Source organism: Gymnoscopelus braueri, assembly GCF_963280865.1.
Source record: "Gymnoscopelus braueri genome assembly, chromosome: 11".
In the NCBI taxonomy this organism is placed as follows: Eukaryota; Metazoa; Chordata; class Actinopteri; order Myctophiformes; family Myctophidae; genus Gymnoscopelus; species Gymnoscopelus braueri.
This window is the reverse complement of record NC_137613.1, coordinates 38,616,817-38,639,828: the sequence shown is the minus strand read 5'-3', so window position 1 is coordinate 38,639,828 and position 23,012 is coordinate 38,616,817. Positions and strand designations below refer to the sequence as shown.

General features: G+C 40.7%; 1 protein-coding gene across 5 annotated transcripts in view; it reads right to left on the bottom strand.

The window, feature by feature from the left end:
• Positions 1-661: 661 nt before the first annotated feature.
• Positions 662-23,012, bottom strand: part of atf6b (activating transcription factor 6 beta) — a 30,086-nt gene continuing 7,735 nt past the window's right edge. For 4 of the 5 annotated variants that reach the window (XM_080441364.1, XM_080441365.1, XM_080441367.1 and 1 more), the window contains exons 6-17: positions 21,415-21,604; positions 20,239-20,403; positions 16,504-16,673; positions 14,705-14,884; positions 13,958-14,040; positions 13,385-13,591; positions 12,137-12,244; positions 11,054-11,153; positions 10,600-10,667; positions 9,991-10,090; positions 9,740-9,824; positions 662-5,906 (exon numbers count right to left, since the gene is read on the bottom strand). In XM_080441364.1, coding sequence (XP_080297490.1) covers positions 5,599-5,906; positions 9,740-9,824; positions 9,991-10,090; positions 10,600-10,667; positions 11,054-11,153; positions 12,137-12,244; positions 13,385-13,591; positions 13,958-14,040; positions 14,705-14,884; positions 16,504-16,673; positions 20,239-20,403; positions 21,415-21,604 — 1,764 coding nt within the window. In that variant the 3' untranslated portion in view covers positions 662-5,598. The remainder of the gene's footprint in view (positions 5,907-9,739; positions 9,825-9,990; positions 10,091-10,599; positions 10,668-11,053; positions 11,154-12,136; positions 12,245-13,384; positions 13,592-13,957; positions 14,041-14,704; positions 14,885-16,503; positions 16,674-20,238; positions 20,404-21,414; positions 21,605-23,012) is intronic. The other variant, XM_080441366.1, reaches the window with a different exon arrangement.

The window sequence follows — 23,012 nt, the reverse complement described above, 5'->3', positions numbered from 1 at the left end:
AGGTACACATGAAGAGGCACAGTAGGAGACGAGGAGGTATAAGATTGAACAAGACTGAAAGATGGAGATTGTGTGGGGAAATCAGGGAGCCGATTACTATACCATGGTACCACTACATCATCCACAAAAATAAACTGTAATCTGATAAACTAAGTGGTTCAGAATCAGTAAACATTAGTGAGCAAAAAGCAAAGCACATGGACGCATGGATTCTTGTTTCCAGTGCAGGCCTGGATTGGTTTCTTGTTTTTTTATGTTTAGATTTACCTAGTGCCCTTCTCTTAAGCGCTTTACAATGTATTTCACTTTCACACACTGACGGCAGAGGAAACCATGCAAGGTACGAGGCTGCTCGTCAAGAGCAGTTAGGGGTTCAGTGTATTGCTCAAGGACACACCAATCATCATTGTTAATTCAACTCTGAGACTGTATAAATACAATAGAAATAAATAAATAGAACTTTTAATTTAATTCTAAGAGCTAAATTAACACTGAGGATTTTGCTGTGCATTATTGTGCAAGGGCACAAACTTTGACCAAAAACAAATCACATTAGCCCTCTGTTCCGTGGTACTGTGACAGTGTCATATAACCTCAGAAGCAAAGGCCAAATAAAAATAAAACAGAACTGTACGTATATCTTTATTTATTAAATTCAACGTTTCATTTTTCTACAAACATGAAAGGCAGCAGTTCAAAACATCTCATTCATAATTAGGGAAGGAGGAAACTAGAAAGATGTACATATACATGTTATGAAAATGACATTTAAATAAGAAAATGTAAAAAAAGTCAAAAGGCATAAACCATATTTACATCATTACTTTAGTTACCACAGATTGCATGCTTCAAGGCGCTGCTTGTGTGTGTGTGTGTGTGTGTGTGTGTGTGTGTGTGTGTGTGTGTGTGTGTGTGTGTGTGTGTGTGTGTGTGTGTGTGTGTGTGTGTGTGTCTGTCTGTGTGTGAGAGAGAGAGTGTACCTGTACAGGTGTATGAGTGAGACCTATACATTGGAGATAACTGGACTTAAAGTGAATACCCCCTGCAAATGTTTATTTTTACTTCCTGCAGTACATTCAATTTAGTACATCAGGTGTATAAAAACAAACATTTACATTAATATATATTAGCTGCAAACGGCAATTAAAGGGGTCCAAGCACAGAAGAAGAATATGTGAAGATAAAGATAAATATGATGTTCAGAAGAAGATGAAGTTGAATCGGTTCAAGCCAACACAGACCATTTAGCCTGTAGGTCAGGAACGTTTTTACCCATGAATGCCCCATGAATGCCCCGTTTTAATGCATTTCAAACCGCAGATGTATTTGAAAAGTGTAACTGAGAATAGTCCCTGGAGCAATATAGATTTTCTAATTAAATACAAATGTCCATGACCTGTTAGCTGCACAGTTGCTTGGCTAAGATAACTGGTAATAATTCAGGTAAGTTCATTAACATTTTAGTAATTTAGGACAAAATGTAAACATTATGAAAATACAGCTATTAACAGTAAAATAACATTCATGTACAATAAATGAACAATGTTGTGACTGACATGAAGAATTGATGGACTTATTGTCCTTTAATGTAGGGGTGTGTGTGTGTGTGTGTGTGTGTGTGTGTGTGTGTGTGTGTGTGTGTGTGTGTGTGTGTGTGTGTGTGTGTGTGTGTGTGTGTGTGTTATGAACAAACATGTTCAAGCCAAAGGGAATGTATTTGATTTTACCCAGGGTTCTTAACTACTTTTAAGCTGGAATCCCAGTCATCCAAAGTCATATCCCAAATATCAGTCTAGTCCTGGGGACACATTCTACTGCTAGTTTTCAAACTGGCCGTCTCATCATGGACTGACTCAGACTAGACACACCAGGTGAATGTATTTAACCACTTGAACCCCAGCATTCCTATTCCCGATGTCGATCTACAAGCTCGCAACGCATTGTGAGCTTGTAGATCAGCTATTTGTGGTGATGAAATGTGTTGTGGTGGAGGAAAGCGGTCCAAGTACAGTTGTAACTCAGGTCTGTTTCACAAAGAATAGAGGGTTTAAGTGGTTAATTACCCGTCTTTGTCCCAAGGATCCGAGTTGAGAACCAATGGAATTGAAAACACAATAATGGTCTATCTTGGTCGATTTTTTGTTCACAACCCAGTGAGAACGCTTCATGGCCCACTATTTGGATTATTTTTGGATGCCAGCTGGATCAGGCATATTAACCAATTCTAAACTTACGCAGTAGCATTCATTCAACAACATAAAAACTTCTGGCCTAATGAGTATAAAATATGACAGCAGGATTAAATCATTTACAGCCCTCCGACCCACACTTTTAATCCCCAATAACAAAAGCTTAATATAAAAACAGTAGCTTCATATCAACTTTTTTCCTTAATCGTTTCATTTTTTTTAGACAAAAAGAGCAGTTCAAATATTGCAGATATAAAAAAAAAAAAAAAAACGTCTAAAAGATCATAATTATTGCACACCTATAGATTGACAGGTGCATTGGAGAAGACTTAAGTATTATAGAACAAAGGACACCTGCACACTTTCTTCTTCACCTGCAGTTGGAAGAAAATATTGGGACATTTTTGGTAAAATATCTTCATGACCTGATGAAGGTCTTTGAACCAAAACTTTCTCAATAAATAGTTCTTAATTGCAAGTGAAGATGAGTGCGCAAGAGTCCTTTGTTCTAAGATCAAAATAAAACAAATTGGAAAAAGGGCCTATATTCAACTTATATTCTCAAAGGAAGTATTTTTTTATTCCAGCCAAACTGATGCTAAGTGCAGTCTGTGTGCAGTGCTTTCCGCTGGCCAAGCCAGATAAACAGAGGGAAAGAAAGAAACAAGAGCTATAGCAATGGACAGATTTGCTCCGCAACCTAGCTCCATGTTCTATGCCAGCTACTTTTGGAAATGTATTTGGTGTGAAGACACATTGCATCAATTACATAACAAAACTGCCAAAAGCAAGCACAGGAAAGGACTAGAGACACCATACACACATTTCAAATTTTCACTGTATTTAAACAAAATTCTAACCATTTTGGTCAAAAGAAAATCATATTTAGGGACAGAAGGGAGGTTTTACAGCTAAATTAAAATATTGATCTCAAAGTCACAACATTTCAAAATGTCTAGCGGCAGATGATGTTGGCAATAACATTTGTATGTTTGGGGCAATTTAAGACATTTCTTCAAAGCATATTCTTCTATGTGTCAGCCATAGCCTTCTATGAATGGTCTTTGTGCATATAAAATCTGTATTTAAATCTTCATAAATACAACTCTGTTCTCTGCAAGATAATCTTATGACAGAATGGGTGTGGCCATCTGTTGTGAATTGTAATATAGGCATAGAATTCAAGATTTATCCATCTATTCACTGGTACACCTTAACCCTGGACCCAGTTTTTTGTTTTGTTTTTTGTATTTTTTGTTTTCTTTCCAAAAGGTTGGAAAACATATATTAAAAAAATGAAGGGTATGAAAAAACAAACAAATATCTACATAAACACTGATATTTACAAATATTAAATAATTTCAGTTCAAACTATAAAGTGATTTGTATATAAAACAAAACAAAAATACAAATCTAAAAGTTGCCACAAACAAATTAGGATCTAAGTTAGACAGTCAGTGTGTGTGTTTGTGTTTGTAGTTTTTTTGCAACTGTGATGTTGCAATGCAATGTGAAAAGACAGCTCTCCTGTCTCTCAAAATGTATGGTACAGAAGAGGATAATATATTTTTAGTGGTATTTAGTGGTCAAAGTTCAACTATTGCCATGACCTTTTCATTTTAAAAACATACAATAAGCCTATACAGCTGTTTGCCTTTAATAAGGCAGCGGTATAGACCCATTGTTCTCAAACCCAGTTGTCCAGCTAACCTAGGTCTCCTATTATTTGGAACAAAACCTTTTGATTGCAAGTTTTGATTACTCACTCACATACAGATCGCATGTGTCTGGTAATCTGAACATAGACTAATTACAAGCGAGAACAACAACACAAATACAAAAAAGAAAAGTCTACAAGTCTTAAGAATCAGTAGTGAAGTCAAGGGTATTACTATTTTCAGCTGTACCAACGTATGACCACTGCTATTCCTCCGCAGAGGGGAGCCGTCTAGAATTCTGGGCCCCATTACATATAACCAGGGTTCGTTTTGCTGGAAGGGGGGGTATTAAGCGTCCCCAAATTTCGTCAAAAAAGAAATAATTAAGCGAAAATAGCACACACTTTGTGAGCTTGTACAACGGCACTATTTGTCACGCTATTTGTCCTCCAAATCGAACCCTGCATATAACACATTATGTAAAATATATGGGCCATGGCATGGTCCCTTGGTTACTTCCGCAAGTTCCACCCCTATTGGCCCACCAGAGCCTTGGTGTAGAAAGCATACCGGCCAATCAAATTTAACTTACAGTCAAGAGTGCCTAGCGGTTGATTTATGCTTCGGCGTATGACTGTCACTCGTACGACTGTCTGAACAGTGAGCTCAAGTTCCCTTTATGGCGTTTCTGCTGGTGACATTGTTTTTGGTTTTACAGGATTTCAAACTGTTAGATTGTGTTCTGTAAAAGTTACCAACCAAAAGTTGATGTTCACAATATCCATCAACTAACCATCCTGCCTCTGCTTTTGAAATGTTTTTGAGTAATAATACACTACTGTACCTGTAAGCCTGAGTGACAAACTCCTCTTGATTAAACATTAAACATTTATCTAATGCAAAAACAGGTACATTTTGTTTCACTGTTCTAATGCTGGCTGCATAGAAGATGCTGGGGTCCCGATACCACATATACTTAATGATTTAATATTAAAGACAGCAGCACCAGGTTTAAGTGCAGTGTGCTGCTGTTGTCTGCTTTTTAGTTTATTTCAGAAACATACATTTACGTATATATTAGAATCTCCCAAGGAGGCAATGATTTATCTTTTCAGTGCCCCCAATCTAATAGATCTAATCTAATCTAATAAAGATCAAAGTATAATTTACCTGGAGGCTGTAACACAAGGTATATAGTAACTACTGGATTACTATCTTAACTGTGTATAGGTTTGATTCAAGTCAATCAATAGGTTAGAATGCAGAATTAGATTTTCCCTTCATGGGGTATTAAAGGCATTCTAATCTATTTCTCATTCTCTTCTAGTTTCCCCACAAAAGGAAATTTCCAGGGAGCTACAGTACTTGTTGACGACAAGATGGTACAGTATGTCAATCTCACAATCTGAAATCCTCTTAGGCGTTTCTCGGTTTAAGATTAAATGATCAGATTAGCAATTTGTGCCCTTCTTGGTGTGAGATGTGGAGAGACGTATTTCAGTCTCGCGGTCTAAGCGTTTTGACCTCTGAAGTCAAATTTCGTCACACGACAGTGTCGCTCAGCGAAAAAATAATAAAATCTACAAGCTCAAAATGCATCACATCCACGATAAATTGAGTTTATAGATCTGCTTTTGTCGCAAGCACAAAATTATGCTTAACTGTTTTAACTTTCGCCATCTTTGCTACCCTCAGTAAACCTTTACACACCCTAATCCCTTTTTACCTTCGGGCCACACCGGTGACGCCTCTCAGACCCCTTCCGATTGGCTGATGAGGTATTCCGCCCGCCGTCGGCCACCAGCGGGGAACTGGTGTCGCGCTGACGGAGCGGTCGCCAAGGGCTGATGGTGATGCTGTTGGTGGTGCTGGTGCCGCCCGCGGAGGGAGGTGTGGTTCCCGTGGGTGGCAGCGGGGTCGGAGGAGGGGGGGCGGGGCGGGGGGTCCCGGAGGGACGGGGGGACAGCGGAGGACTTGATGGGGACGATGCGCGTGTCCATGACCTCGCAGTCCACCTGCATCATCATCTCATAGCCCTGAGACGAGTTGTACAGGCTCTCTGTGGGAGGGAAACAGTTATGTACAATACTGCAGTGGTTCTCAAACATTTTTATGTCAAGGACCCCCAATTTGAAATGTATTTGGCCGTGGTCCTCAATCTGAAAAGACTGTGTCCCAGGGACCCCCATAAGAGATGATGTGCAAAAATAGCAGATCTACAAGTGCACAAAAGCTGAAGTACAAAGTAGGGTTAATGTTGTTTAACTTTTTTTTATGCTATATTAAATAATTTTGCTGGGGACCCCCTGGAACCCCCTCAAGGACCCCTGGGGGTCCCCAGATCCCACTTTGAGAACCACTGCACGATTCATACAAAGTGAAACTCAAAGAGTGCATTCACATGAAGTGTAAGAACACAATAACACCTCCACTAAGTAATAACCATGTAAACACCACCTGAGAAATGAACTTATGTTACGCGCAAGGGAGAGGGCATGTCTGGGCATGTCGCAAAGCTGATGTTCGTAGTTTCTTGTTTTTGTTTTTATCTCTGCATTTCACATTGTCTTGTCTTGTAAGATCTTTACAGGATTTAAAAATGATACAATTGCAAAAGCACATTTATGCTGTCATGGCATTTTTTTTTGCTGTTGTGTTGACTCAGGAGTTACTGTAGAATGCAGTAAAAAAGATTATAATAATTACAAGTCGTATTATACTAGGTGCTTCTCTCTGTGAGCGTGTGTGTGTGTGTGTGTGTGTGTGTGTGTTAGCATACATTTGTTGTTAGCACTTAGCACTCATTAGCATGCCCAGTAGCAACCAAACAGGGCTCAACTACTGCCGTCTTTGTCAACCAAAACGGTCGCGGAGGTTAGACTGTTGCCCAATGGCCACTTAAATGAGCTCTGAGCTACACACCTGGAGCAAATGAATGAACAAGCGACATTGAGCAGCGCTGACGGCAGCGATACACGCTCGTCAGCCGCAGCAGAGTGAATGAGAGAGGGGCAGAGAGGGGGAGAAGAGAGGGTAGGGCGTATGATCCCATAGCATGGGAGGACGGCCCGTCTCCCCATTGGCTTAAAGGACAGGCAAAACGGGGAAGTGTCCTTAAAGGAGTAAAGGACAGCCAGGACACTGACAGCCAATGATGAAAAAGTGTTGAGAAAGTAATGACCTAGTTGATCAGTCTCTTCCTAGCAGACAATTGGACTCGAGTCATAGTGACTCGACTCGAGTCTGACTCGAGTCGCATATTTGACGACTTGCGACTCGACTCGGACTTTGAAGGTAAAGACTTGCGACTCGACTCGGACTTGGAAGGTAAAAGACCAACGAGACTTGAGACTCGACTCGGACTTGCTAGCCAATGACTCCCGACTCGACTTGAGACAAGATGACTCTAATGACTCGTTTAGTTTTTTCCCCTATGAATGATCTGTGTTAGCCCTGAAACATGACTGTCATACCATGACAGTCATGGTGCCGAGTCCCCCTGGTCTAAAGTTGTGTTCGATTTTTTCACATTGCCATCTCTCACATAAACATAAGCGTTCAGATTTCAAATATAAAGTGCTTACCACCGAGCCACGGATGTTACAAGGCGATGCGGACCGCGATGAGTACCCGTATCTCCCGTTTTGTTCAATAAAAAGCATTTTAATCCCATCGCCGGCCATTTTCTTTTTTCTTTTTTTTTTCTTTTGTAATGTATCAGAGTGCAATACACCTCCCAACCATTAGTGTCGCATGGTTGAAAGTATCGGAGACAATTTGGAGAAAATGGCCGGCGATGGGATTAAAATGCTTTTTATTGAACAATACGGGAGATACGGGTACTAATCGCGGTCCGCATCGCCTTGTAACATCCGTGGCTCGGTGGTAAGCACTTTATATTTGAAATCTGAACGTTTATGTTTATGTGAGAGATGGCAATGTGAAAAAATCGAACACAACTTTAGACCAGGGGGACTCGGCACCATGACGCTTGTATACAAGCGTCATGTGAACCATGGCTAGATCTGTGTGTGAAATGCGCTCACTCTACCGCAAATGCCTCTCTCTCTTCATACAACCCCATGCTCACTCTACCGCAAATGTGCTCTCTCTCTTTATATAAACACATGCTCACTCTACCGCAAATGCGCTATCTCTCTTAATACAACCCCATGCTCACTCTACCGCAAATGTGCTCTCTCTCTTTATATAAACCCATGCTCACTCTACCGCAAATGCGCAATCTCTCTTCATACAAATCCATGCTCACTCTACCACAAACGCCACCACCGCTCCCAGCGGGGTCATTTTGATTCTATGACGGCTGCCGTCTAGTTATCATCAGTGCCAGTGTTGTGAGGAAAAACAAGCAACCAGGTCTAGGAAAACCAGCCCAAAAGAAGCGAGTCAAGCGAAAATAGCAGATCTACAAGCTCACAACGCCTGGCGATGCAACTAGTTCGTGTTTTGTTTATGACCCCAGCCACCCCAACAACAACAGTAGCACCAGCCAGCGAGATATACGTACTTGTAAACATGAAAGTCACTCACCACTGTCGAATTTACTTTATCCATGGTAACAGCAATAAAGTCTTAGTCCGTTTTTTGGTGCGCAACACAACCCTCGTTTAAGTGAATTGCTTTCACCTGCTGCTGCTGTGCAGAGAGTGCGCTACAGGGCATATCTCCGCCAAGCCAGGGTGACCTACCCAGGCTCATGAAATTCATATGCAGGCATAGTAGCCAATTAGAATGAAATCTGCAAAAAAGGACTCATATACTGATACAGAACCATATATTGGCTATTTATTATGGCTGTCGGGTGGAAATCTTGTATGTTCCTTTTTCATTATTATTTAAAAACAATTTGAAATCGTGAAAATAGCCAATCTACAAGCTGTAATTATTTAATAATTAAGAAATACTATATTTTAAAGACTGAAACATCAACTAAAGTCAATATTAGAGCAAGTTCATTCACATTTCATTTGAATGAAAATAACTTGTGGGTAAAATTCATTCTGTGAATCTAATGTGATTAATGTATGCCCTACTTCAGTCAGTGAAGTCCAGGGCTGAATGTGACATATTGAGACCTATATAACTAAATATTGGTCATTTGCCAACACATTATTTTGTGAAATAAATGGGTTATATTTCACAGATAGTTATACTATTCTTATAATATATTAAAATACAATCATCCTTAACCTTCAAGTTAAATGCATTATTGACTTGGACCAAATGACTTGGGACTCGACTTGGACTCGGACCGGAGGGTTGGATTGACTTGGGACTCGACTTGGACTTGGGACCAAATGACTTGGGACTCGACTTGGGACTCGGACCTGAGGGTTGGATTGACTTGGGACTCGACTTGGACTTGGGACCAAATGACTTGGGACTCGACTTGGACTTGGGACCAAACGACTTGGGACTCGACTTGGACTTGGGACCAAATGACTTGGGACTCGACTTGGACTCGGACCGGAGCGACTTGAACAATTGTCTGCTTCCTAGACCAGGCTGCACCTGGTAAAAATCTGCTGTGTTTATCCTCTTCAAATAGTGCAGAATGTTTGTGCGTTCTACCTGACTGAATGACCAGTATTGCGCTTGCGGTAACATTCTATAAAATAAGTTTGAGCACCATTTGCGCAGTGACAATGATATGCTCAGTCAAGTCAGTCAGACTCAAAACATCCTCTTTGTGCCAACTGCATCACAGAAGACGGGTATACAAAGCAGAAACCTGCTTACTCATGATTCCTCCATGTAATCTTCAGTATGTCATAAGAATAGTTACATTAACCTCAAACTGGTCAAATGATCCACATGAACTCATGGTTAACAGATCTAAATTAACAGAGGTTAATTCTTGCCTTTACTCACCATTGACAGAAATGGCAGGCATGACCAGAGACATCTTGGGGCGGCCGGTCTTGTTGTGGCTGATGGCTGGTAGCAACAGGTGATCCTGGACACACAATATACATTATCTTTACTGCCTGTACTGTTATTTTGTTATTATATTGTTTGTCGTGAACAATTGGACAGATGTACAAAACTTCTGAATTGAGAATTGAGAATAATAAAGTAATCTAATCAAATGCATATTTGTGGTGAACTGGTGCTTGGCTCACCCGTCTGAAGGAGACAACATAGAAGGTGTCCTCCCGTCGATCGATGGCGTCTAGGAACTCACTGTAAGTGACCTCTGGCCCAGGAAGAACCTGCAGGTGACTGGCATTCAGAACACAACAGAACTTGGTCAGAACAGCACGAGGAGCTTGGTCGTCCTCATGGAGCAGCCATTAGATACTTAAGACACACAGATCTACAGTACCGTTGAAGTGGTGTGTTAGAATCAGGACGGAAATAGTATCCATGTTGAATATTACATAAAATATCTCTACACGTTTTAAGAAAGTAATGTAAAGTGTCAGATAGCAAAATTTTTGTTCACAACTTATGTAGTACACATCGTAGTAAACTTAGAAACATCGTAAATCTATCTTTCTATGAAGTCCAGGAATCTTAGTATGTCTGTCTTCTATCTCGAGAACCTGTTTGACTGTGTATAGTTAACCGGATGAGCAGTCTTTAACAAAGCTGCAAGCAGCACTGAACAGGCACTGCACTAGTTTAACAGAAATGTAAAATGTTAAGAATAACGAAGAGTTTTACTAAACTCCACATGTAAACAGAATAACATTGACAATTCAGGGCCATTGTCTGCAGTGAGTCTGTACCTCTCTATGGAACGATGTGCCTGGATGGGAAGATATCTTGAGAAATTGGTCTTCCTCAGCTGGGCTTTCTGTGGTGAGAGAACGCAAGAAGAAAAAAAAGCTAAATGAAAATTTAGTTTACTATTCTGCCGCACAACAACATTTTTAATCAACTTTTACACATTGATACATGTTCATTATATTTTATATTATATAATTTAATTGGAACTAACAATTTACATTCATCTGGGGTTCATGAAACCAAGGCTGTGTTAATTATGAATACTTCTATGATCCTTAATCCTATTTTATGGTATTACATCGAATGTCCTTTCTTTAAGAGGAAGTACAAAAAGGGTCAGGCACAGAATGACCAGACAGGGATAGTGGTTTGCTCAAGGACACTTTGGGCTGGAAACAGAAGCCAGCTAGAATCAGAAACCAGATAAGGTGATGTCTTTGTAGCGCTCCCCACCTGGGCAATCTTCACCTTCTTGGCCATCTTTGGTTTTCCTCCCGACTTCTTCCTGTCGATCTGGTGACGGTGTACCCAGCCACGCAACTCATCCGCCAACCTGAAAAACACACACAGCAAAAAAAAAATACGGTAATGTGTCTATCTGGAAGGTGGAATGGACCGAGAAATTACACAAAGAGTGAGATGCACAGGGGAAGAGAGAGATTGGAAGCACATAAAAGCATCCAGTCTCTTAGTTCATCAGCCAACCGGCTTTGCTACAGTCACTCTCAATGAAGAAAAACATTACTCTCAATGAAGAAAAACATTAAGAACTACAGTAGACCAGGTGTGTGTCTCTCGGCCACATGCAAATGAGACAGAGAGAGTTATACAAAGCAAGCAAACAGAGTGCCACCTGTACTCTGTACTTAGACTGTCAATATTGAAACCGAGTGACTGAGCAGGTTTCTGTGTTGTTTATTTTTGTGTAGCTTTTATAAAATATGTTGATCTAAGCAAACATATTTTGTTGGAATGACTGAACTGACATTGGTGAATTTCTTCTGAACTGATGCATGTATGAACGCAAATATCCGACTCAGACCCGACATGTAGATTTACACTGCCAGCTCCGTTGAGCTAAGTCGGTGTAATGTTCGACTCGGCTCAAACGGCTCAATGTGTGAATGGACACGTTGATAGTCCGGTGTATTTACAGCAAGTGGGCGTGTTAAGGACGCTTTTATTGTTGAGTAGAGAGGAGCTGGACATCGATCACTAAAAGCAGTTAATTAATTTGGTTTGAGTTGGAAATATTCAATGAGTCAAACTTCTGTGACAACACACGCCTCTTTCCTGCCATAGGAATGTAACAAGATAGTTACAACCTAATTATTTAGAATCCGTGACACGCTGCATTAAAGCCTATATGTGGTATGCGCCTGGAGCGCTAGGCCAGCAGGCGGCCTAAGATGAACACTTCTTTTTTATTTTTTTATGAATTAAATGTACACCTCCGTCCTATGCACCCTTATTAAATACTCAAATCCAATCCAACTCAATGGGCGTTTGGTAAGCTCATTTCTTGCCGTGACTGACCTGAGAGACTCAGAGCGGTTAAACTGGCGACAGTCTGAGGAGCTGAAGTAACGCTCAATGTCCTGGAGAACCAGGTCCTTCACATCACTGAACACGTCACTGATGTTCCTGGAATACACACACAATAATATTAGTTTAAGTACACTCATTATCAGGAATATCAAAGTTCTTAACAGTGCCACAGATCACTTTAGTCCTTATATCACAGAATGACTGCTACTCATACTCAAGCAATACAAAAAGTCAGGAGTGTGCTTGGAGTTCGCCTAAGGGCTTCCTTTCATCTATAATATGTTATTGACTTCATGACCTCTTAAACCACCTGGACTGGAGTTCTCACCTACTGAACTCTAACAGAAAGAACCCGGTTTGTCTTTGTTCTTTGCCAGATTCTTTACCCTAATGTGACACTTTTAAGTTGTTCTAAACTGTAATTCCCGATTTATACTTGGTTGTGTTGTGTGTGGTGTGTCATGGCACCGGTGCACTACAACGACGAGCAACTAAGTATAAAACAGGCTTAATTTTAACAGACCGAAGCCCTAGTGGAAATACTAATTTGTCTAGCCACTATCATGTGGAGGACTGAGTTCAAAGCCACACACAAAATGCCTTACAAGTCAGTCAGTCATTCCATGTAATGCTTTTACTACACTTGTCTTCAGTCCCATGGTTTTGTGTGAGTTAATAATAAAACAACAACCTGAAATTTGTAGCGTTAATTCCTGACAGTGAGGCAGTGGGGTTAAATAATCAACCCTAGAACATGAACAGCCACATTCTACAGCCGTTGCTATGGCAACTCCAGAGTTCTGCATATTTCTAGAGAAAGAGAAACATTGAATGATGGTGGACAGACGTCATAGTTTATCATTCCAAGTTGTCTGGTATGATATTTTGAGGTGTCTGGTATGATGTTTTGAGGTGTTTAAGTCATCAAATGTGGTTTTTTTCCCCCACACTCACTAGTCTCTCGAGACAGACAGAAATGTAAATGCTTTAAATATATTTAAACAATTGACAGCTTCCGTTCGCGGCTTTAAGGAGGCGCAGTTGCAGACTCTGTAGCATTCGAAGATTGTGAAGTAGTACTTGCTCACTCAGGCTTTTGGCAAATAGTTTGCTTATTTTTGTTGATGTAAAGCTTCCTTGGGTTTTTGAAAGGCGCAATATAAATTCAAGTTATTATTATTACACACTCACTGACCCTTCTGCGGGACTCCCTTAAAATCCAGGAAAGGCACCCACCTAAACTGGTAGGCCTCTGTGGCCTCTGTGACGGAGTCTCTCTCCGTCTCTCCTCTCGTCCACCTGGTCTCTGCTTCCTTCTCCTGTGGCTCCGTCCTGTACTTCACCCTGCTGGGACGCTGACGGGGTTGCGTCTCCAGCAGGTGCCTTCCTGTGTACGGCACCACTCCTTCCTGTAGGCCCGTAGGCAGCTTCCTGTCAGTGATGCTGGTGGTACAAAAACAAAACTGATTTCAGGACAAAACTGATTTCAGCACTATGTATTATAGAAAATAAACATGCTTCCTAAAATTGATGGCTGTTATTGTATTAGTACCATTTTTCACTATTATTATTATTGTTAATTTATTGCCATTTTTCCAGCTGCCATTACCAAATTCACAAAATGTCAGTTGAATAGTTAGTTACACAGCTCTCGCGATATAAGCAACATGATTCTTTTTTTACCGCGTCCAATGGGAATGCAACTTTAATTCAACAAATCAATCTTACGTTGTTTACCACACTAATTTGTTTCTTTGTCAATTATCATGCTGTGTCTTTGTTCCAGAGTTAATTAGCATGCTACAGTACCTGACAGGTCCAAAGCTGAAGGTCATGAAGAGAAGAACAGCCATTACACACACAGCTCTCTTATTGTTGGCCGAGTCACCGCCCTGAAACACACATGTACAAGAGGGATGAATATTACATAAATGAGCTGTTTGACCTGCATTCTAGACCACACCATGCACAACAAACAGCACCATTGTATAAATAAAGATCAAATGTTTAATTTGTTGCTTCAGTAGCTTTGCCTTTGATCAGTTATTCAGAATGATATATAAATGCACTTCAGTGTCTCAACAGTTGAATCAAGTAGGGCACTTGATTCTCAAACTGTTCAACACACGCATGTAGGCACGTTATGTTTACATTTTAGGATATGAGCACGCAGATCAAAGTTTTGTTGGCTCTAAAACATCCCTCTGAAGTCTGCGACATGGCTTTTCTTTTTTTCTTTGACCCCCATCTCCCAGACAGCGTAGTCATGGTTTCCGTCCCATAGCCAGAGGAGACGGTCCATCCAATAACAGAACAAATAGGCAGTCAACACTTCAAGCGAGTGGATGAGAACAGGCTGTAGTGTATACTGGTTGTACAATCGCTGTTTGACGCTGCTAGCGGCTTGGAGAGCTCTGACTCGCTCTCCGGTCTCGACTGCTCCAAAAGAAAATGACCATTTGAGCAGAGATTTAGGTATTGGAATTTGGCTCAATCCCTCCCACCTTACTGTCACATTTCCTTTCCTCTCCTCCCACCTACTCCTCCTCCACTCACCTCCTTCCCGGCCAGTCTCTCCCTGAGGGCCTGGTTCTCCCTGCGGAGCCTCTCGTTCTCCTGCTGGGCCTCCCTGAGCTGCCCCTCCAGGTGCTGGAGGTACTCCTTCTTCTTCTTGCGGGACTGGCATGCCGACTCGCGGTTCTTGATCATACGCTGCTGCCGCTTCAGCACCTTCATCTGAGGAAGAGGAGGACGTTTCATATGCTTTGTTTGCAGAACATGACCTGGTCAAATATTTATACCCTTGTTTGTTTACACGCTAGGGTGCCGAGCTGGCGATCTACCCTGTTTCATTAAAACAGTGTTACCCAACATGCAACACAAAAAAATTACATTAAAATCAACAACACTTAAAACTAGAGCGTGGGCAGTCAGCTCTCTTTTTGTATTTGTTTTTCTGTTATTGACAGACAGTAGATGGCTGAAAGGGAGAAAGTGCAGGGGAGGCACAGGTGGGAAATGTTCAGGTATAATGTGAACTCTGGCCAGGTCGATAAGCACACTTTAAACACCTTGGGAGTTTTGTGGGAAAATGTCTCATCAGTCTAATGATGCCTAAATTAATATCATGTCTTACCTAAAAATGGGGTTGTATTGGGGTGGGATGAGAAGGGGAGAAAGGAAGAGAGCATGGGTGTGCATAGTCTGCATACCCTGATGTATACTTTGTCATATGACAGAGTCTCATGCCATGTACAGCGGCTATTTTCGGCACAGGAAACACAGTATAAATTAGGCATACAGTATGTCTGTGTGTATGTGTGAGCAAATGAGTGTATGAGTGTGTGAAAGACGTGGCAACTTGACAGTTACAGCAAAAGAGAGAAAAAACACTTAGGCTTGAGCAGAGGCGGAACTAGTTTAAGAAGAGTTAAAGCGGTGTTTAAATCATTTCCTCCTCACACCAAACACCAACGCAACACAACACAACAACGTTAAATGAAACAATAGCTCAAACTCACGAGAACCAGCAATAAGGAAAGAAAACACACAAAAGCCATTGCAGTAGCAGTGGCCTTTGTTAAAGGTGGGCCTGTAAAGCCCTTTGAAACTGTAACACTGATTAAGGGCTATACAAATAAAGTAAAAATAACTGAGTTGTGTACCAGTCAGAGAACACACTTTCCACTGGAGTTAACAGACAGTGGGTGTTAACACATGCATGTCTGTCATGATATTACTCGCTTAATCTATACAGCAAGCAATGTTCATATCATGGCTATTACGTATGCACGTAAGAGGCGTCAGGTGCAATGCTTGTTAGATCAGTGCACACAGCCTGCTTTGTCCACGTTGTTACACATTAAAAAATCTATGTTTTGTTGTGTTCATCTTATGAAATGTTCTTTCAGTATTTGTCTGCCTACTGTTCATGTTCTTAGTTTTTATATGAGCAAGCCACAACTAATTTGGGTCCCACTCCCACCTTAAAACTGTTTTAGTTTCCGTGTACATGTTATTAGATGGCATAGTGAAGAGAGAGAAAAAACTGTGGATTGAAAGTGAAGATGCCAGAAGACCACAGAACTCCAGAGGAGTCCAGATTTGAATCCTGGACATCAGGTCAGTATACTTCAAGTTCCTATCTGAATCGCAATGACAAATAATTTCTTTAAGGTTTTAAAGAAAATATACAATTTATTATACATAAATGTTTTAAATATATAAAATCTTAGTTTTGTCGAATTATTTGGGGACCACTAGCAAGGTTGGGAATCGCTGCACTAAATCATTTTATTTATGTCAAATACTACTGATAAGAGTGTCATGGATGACTGTTGGGTCTGTTCACTCACATCGATGTCATTGCAATTATTGCCGGGCAATGAGGCAGTTGCTGGGACAATGGGCTTGCTGGAGGGCGGGGCCGTAGGGCTGGAGCAGTGCTGAGGGATGCTAGGAGATACTGGCTCCACTTTAACGATGGCCGGAGTCGAACCCAAACATACCGACTGAGACAGAACAACTACAGAGAGAGAGAAAAGAGAGATATCCCTTGGTCATTCTTTTCATTTATACACATACTGTACCACACACAAAAAATGTTACATAATAGCCTACACACACACACTCATGGTATTATACGATTTTCACTTCCTCCTCACACTCTCCACTTCCTGTTGACATTTTCAAATGAGACATCGACAGACCAATCAGAGTACACCGTCTGCTCCCTCCCTTTTGGCACAGGAGACACAAACCTTGCCTGCTCCAGGCTCTCTCCTTAGTGAGAAAGCGTGAAATGTTGGAAGGCGTTTCGCTGCAGGCCAGCAGAGGCACATGTGGATCCAGAGACGCGGGGTACTAACCACTGCACTAAATCTAATCACTGGACATACTCTGGTCTTAACTCTCTCAGTGCCACGCCCCGACATATCCCGAGTTTTTCCCGAGTACCCTCAGTGCCAGCACGAGAAATCCCGAGTTTTTACTTTTGACTGTGGTCGCGTTATTCTGTTTATTTTTCATGATCACTTTCGCTTCCTGACTACATCAGACTCACCCGGAAACGGATGTAAAAAAAAATAATTCATTTCCGGGTCACGTTGTTTTTCTCCGGTGATTTTCGGCCAGAATAGGGAAAGTCACGGTTTTTCACACGGTATAAAAAGCGAACGGAGAGGTCCACGTCTACTCTCTTTGGTCTGGGTGACGATCAGTCATCGTAGTCGTGTATCGCATCGTAATTTAGCGCGATCAACGATTGTCGAAAATGTCAACATCCGGTTCTGACCGGATATGACGTGAGCCTGTTTGGGAGGGGGCGAGTGAGCCAGCGAGATCATCAATGTGTCGATTTGTTGCTCTCTACTGGTAGAACTGTATTATGGGTTTAAAACCCCAATCAGATCATTTATTTGAATGAAAAATTACAAAATTACAAAAAAAAAAAAAAACCAAATTCCTGGCAGTTTGGGAGTACTTTATGAAAATACTCTTGGCACTGAAAGAGTTAATTTGGATTTCACTTCACTGAATTCAGCCCAACAGAATTACGTATTATGAGTGCCACCAGAATGGGAGTCTGTTAGGGTCATGTGTGTGTCATGTGATGAGGTTTTGCTAAAAGGAATGAAAAGTTATTAGGTTAGACAAAATGTCATGTTATCCTGTAAAATTAAGAACACAATGCCTGTTGAAAGCATACTGGTTAAAAACTCATCTCTAGGGATTCCGGTGGTTGAATGGTTAGTGTGCTGGCCATATGGTTGCATCTCTGGTTCAATAGCAGCCACAGACTTTCCCCTTCTAGCTTTCCATCTCCATACAGTGTTTTAGCTAAATAAAAACCACCATTTGCCTATAAAATAATGCTAGGACTAAAAACACCTCCAGAAACACATGCACTACTGTTCGGCCTAGGCTTGAATCTCACCAGAGCTATAGGTGTGATTTGTAGTTGGTTGCGCGACACTGGCGCACACCAAAAATAGCCGAAGAACAAGTTGACAACCTGTCGGACAGTGACTAGTTGCAAGCTTGTAGATCGGCCATTTTGCAACCAAGTATAAATAAGGCTTTACTTATGTACCTCTCCTACACTGTCTGAATAAAAAACAAAAGAATTAAAATGGAAATTGATGGCTGCCTGTTCTCTTGTATAAAAATAAAAATAATGTAAAATAATTACAGCCTCGTTTCAATAAGCATAATGCATACTGTAGGTTGAATTTGGGGAACACTTGAGCAGTAATATCAACCCAAGAACTTCCCTCAAATCTCTTCCTCCTTTCTATCCAATAAAATGTCAGAAACTTTTGAAAATGCTCACAGAGACAGAGAGATGAAGAGAAGGGAATATGACATCACTTAGCGGTTATATAACCATCCGTTACATAATGGCCTTCAACTCTCCAGACACAGCGAAACGATGAATACCAGAGAATTCAACATGAGGTTTCCACTTTGAGAGAGTTGGCAGAAATTAAAAACCCCAAATGACACTGTACTGCATGTCCTGTTAAGAGAATTCAAACCGGTTTGTCTTCATTCACATTTTCTGTGTTCTCATTTTAGGGTCATTTAGGGCATTCACGAATAGTGATTTTTAGTATTCGAATTATTCGACCTATATGTATTCAAATATTCGTTTAATCGATTTGATTATAAAAAATAAAATAATAAAACTTTTTTTTTTTCAATGGCATTGATGACTCGACTCAAGGAATGTGAGTTGACGGTCACACCAGAGCTCACAGCTGCGTGTCTGCTGTAGAAAAGCCACTAAAAGAAATAATAATAATAATAATAATAATTAAAAAAAAATAGTGGTTTGATAGTCGAATAGTCGGTTTGATATTCGAATATTCGACTATTCGGTGAATGCCCTATGTCAAGCTAGTATTGTCCTCTCTCTAATGTGAGGTGTACTGACCTGAATGCATTTTATGAAATTCTATTTTCTCAATTTTCTTTTGCACTATGCACAAGTCCTGTATGTGAGTGGTTCTCAGTGCAGGGTATGAGGAGCGGGGATTGGTAGTTAGGAACCAAACGGTGCCTTACAGTTCTGTAACTCAGAGAATGTAATAAAGAATGTGCAACGTCCTTGAAATTAAGAAAATGTTGAGAATCACTATGACCATGTGTCATGTTGGTCGGGCTGGTGTGCCAGAGTAAATTACTTGTATGGACCTCATATTTTTCAAAGCAGTGGAGTAATACACAATACAGATTTCAGTGTGAAGAGAGGGCAGTTATCAGGTCGTACTGTCAAAGTCTGCAGCAAACGCCCATGTGTCAGAATAAAAAACATTGAATTTGATCAGTTTTGACACACTCGTGCATGCACAAGTACATGCACCACCTCACATACACACCATATTTTGGCATTGTCATCCTTGGCAAATCAATGCAAAAAATGTAGACACCAATGACAGCAAGTACCAATGGAATGCAATGAAGGATTTCTGTAAACTGATGACCACATACACATTCCTGTGAAAACCACACAAAAACTCTCACATACACACTCATGCAGCCAGCTGAAACATTAAACCAACAGCATGGGATTTGGGGTTTTCTACATAACATCTCTGTCGTATGCCCAAACCATTACTTTTCAGGAAATGGAAAAAAGAACATGTGTTCCAAATGTATCCAGTGTAGTTATTATTTAGTCACAGGTTCGTGTTAATACTTTATTCTTTAAATATTTATAAAACCCACAGACAGATTAAACCACTTTCAAGCTGGCGTCCCTGTTTTGGGGACGCCAAGATTGGCTATTTTCACTATTTCTGCACACCACCATTTTCCAAATAAATTTAAAACAGGGCTTAAGAGGTTAATCAGGTCGATTCAGTCAATCATAAAAATATATTAGATTTTTTTTGTGTTGATATACAACATATCTTAAATATATGTATATAAATTAAAAAAAGATCTTGCTACTCGATTCAAGCAAGATTAAGTCGGCTATTGGTTTAAAAATATATTTTCTGTTGACTGCCCAGCCTTATACAACATGTACACAGCTACACACATCTACCCACACATCAGCCTTTCTCACACCCTCTAGTCTCCCTTACCAGGTCTTGGCTGCTCCATGGCAGGGAGGCTCTGCAGGATTAGGGTCTTGCCCTGGGCCGGGGCCTGTGAGACGGGGATGGTGGCGACACAGATGGGCCTGGGTTGGATGGGAGTCTTACTGCTCAGTATGGTACTGGCCTTCACACTGGCTGTGGTTGGAAGTACTGGAAGCAAACATTTTATTTTTGGCATTAAACATTAATGTTTTTGATTTACATTTTTAAAAACAACAAGTTTGTGACAACAGCATAACATTGGGTTGGGATGTGCAGGTGAGATTTAGAAAACCCTGTGGGTTTATAAAGTTAATCTCACCTCACTTAACAAAAAACACAAAGTAATAAAAAACAAACAAATTATTCAAATTATTATAAATAATACAACAATGGATACACAGTATGAATTATGAATTTATTTTAGGTATTTATTTAGTTGATTTTTATATAGTGATAGACAAAGAGCGGAACAAAATTCAAGATGTTTTATGTGTTATAGTACATCTCATATAAGAGTATACAAGATTCAAATTATTTGGTTTCATTTCATCAAAATTGTAGCAGGAATCATCAGTAAGGGTGGCTAAGGGCAATAGCCATAATATTCCTATGCTCCTAGAATCACAAGAGCGTAGAGAGGACAAGATATAGAGCACACAATCTAATAATAACCAACTAGGCTGTATTATTCTGAAAAAGGAGGGAAAGATGTGAGGGAGAGGTGAAAGGTGGGACGTGAATTTGTACAACGACATGGTTGACCATCCTGAGAATGTTAAAACCACTAGATTCAACGCTTTCTTTTTAAACGCAAGCTCTTGCCAGCAGAAACGTGAGATACAGTTTGAGTTTGTTGTTGATTATCTGGGTGTTTCAGGCTTGGGAGTCAGAAGTCTACTCCAGAGCTCTGTATTCACAGAGCATCGGGTGTCAAGCACAAAATGGAAAAAGACAGGTAATTGTATCACTGATTAAATACCGTAGGACAGGTTATGCCGGTTGGATTTTCATTTCCGCCAAAACTTGCAACACAGTAAAATTCTGAGTGTACAAATGGAGGGTCCATCTTTGGTTCCATGTGTACACTCTCAGAGTTAAATTAACATTGCGTACGGATCCAGCAGTATCTGCCATAAACCAGTGTCAACAATACACCTCACGGGAATCAAATCAGCATACCTGTAGCCTGTGTGTCCATCGTGCTGATGAGGGCAGGTATCTGTGTCTGTGAGACCGTGGGCCTCTGTGTCTGTGGCTGGGAGACTGACGTGGTGGAGGCCACTGTCACTTCCATGGTGCCCAGAGGAGGGGAAAGCACATCGCCGTACATGTAGGGAGGAGTGGGGGGGTTCTCCCCCTTCACCGTGATCTGGCAGAGACAGAACGTACCATCAGGAAAAGTGACTCGCGATCCACTGAATTAGCTGTCACTTAAAAACAAAAATACCTTGTGAAGCAGGAAATTATAATTGGTCCATGTGTCTGTCTGACTTTTATCAAAATAAATCGAGAACAGGCGGCCATATTGTTATGAAACGTGTTGGAAATTACTGGAGTTTGAAGTTGAACGGTCGGGCGGTTCTCGAGATACTGTATCACTGTATTTTAATTGACAGACTAGAAAAATGGATAGGTCTCTCTGGTAGTGTCCTTAACTGGTTCCGATCGTATCTACAGTAGCTGAACGACAGTTCTCTGTCTCCCTAGGTGATTTTGTATCGGATCCAGTTGAGACAGAGTATGGGATTCCCCAAGGAAGCATTTTAGGACCCATCCTTTTCTCACTATATATGTTGCCACTTGGTCACATCATTAGACGCCATAATATCAACTACCACTGCTACGCAGATGATACCCAGCTGCACATATCTGTCTCACCAGACGACCCCAATGCCTTAAGTGATCTCAATTCCTGCCTCAATGAGATCCATCTTTGGATGGGTAAAAACTTTTTAAAACTCAACGAGGGAAAAACTGAGATTCTCCTCACTGGCCCCAAATCAGAGAGAGACTAATTACAGGCGATGCTTGGCTCTCTGGCCAGACTGGTCAAAACAGAGGTCACAGACCTGGGTGTGATCTTGGACTCCGACCTAAATTTTAATTCCCATTTTAACAAGGTCACAAGAACAGCCTTTCTCCATTTAAGAAGCATGGCTAAGGTAAGACCTTTTTTAAATCAGAGAGATGCAGAAGTCCTTATCCATGCTTTTATAACAAGCCGGGCTAGATTACTGCAACTCTCTTTTTACAGGGCTACCAAAGAAATCCATTCGAAAATTACAAGTAATTTATAAAATACGGCAGCTAGAATTTTAACCAACACTAGAAGAAGAGATCACATTAGTCCAGTCTTATCAACACTACACTGGCTACCTGTATCTTTTAGAATTGATTTTAAAGCACTTTTATTTGTTTACAAAGCACGAAATAACCTTTATACATCAAGGAGTCTATACAATTTTATGTTCCAACCAGAACACTCAGGTCCTCCTCCGCTCTCCTACTAGAGGTTCCCGATGCTTCTCATAAAAACACTGGTGAGGCTGCTTTCTGGGTCTATGGCCCTAAGTTGTGGAATACATTACCACTAGAGCTTAAAAAGGCAAGCTCTCTCAGTATTTTTAAGAGTAAACAAAAAATCTTTTTAATATGGCATTTATTTAAATTCATCATGTGTTCACGTTTTGTTTTTATTATTTGTATTACTTTTATTTTGTATTGCTATTTCTATTTTTGATTGTGTATAAATCTGCCCTACGTTTACTTGATTTTTT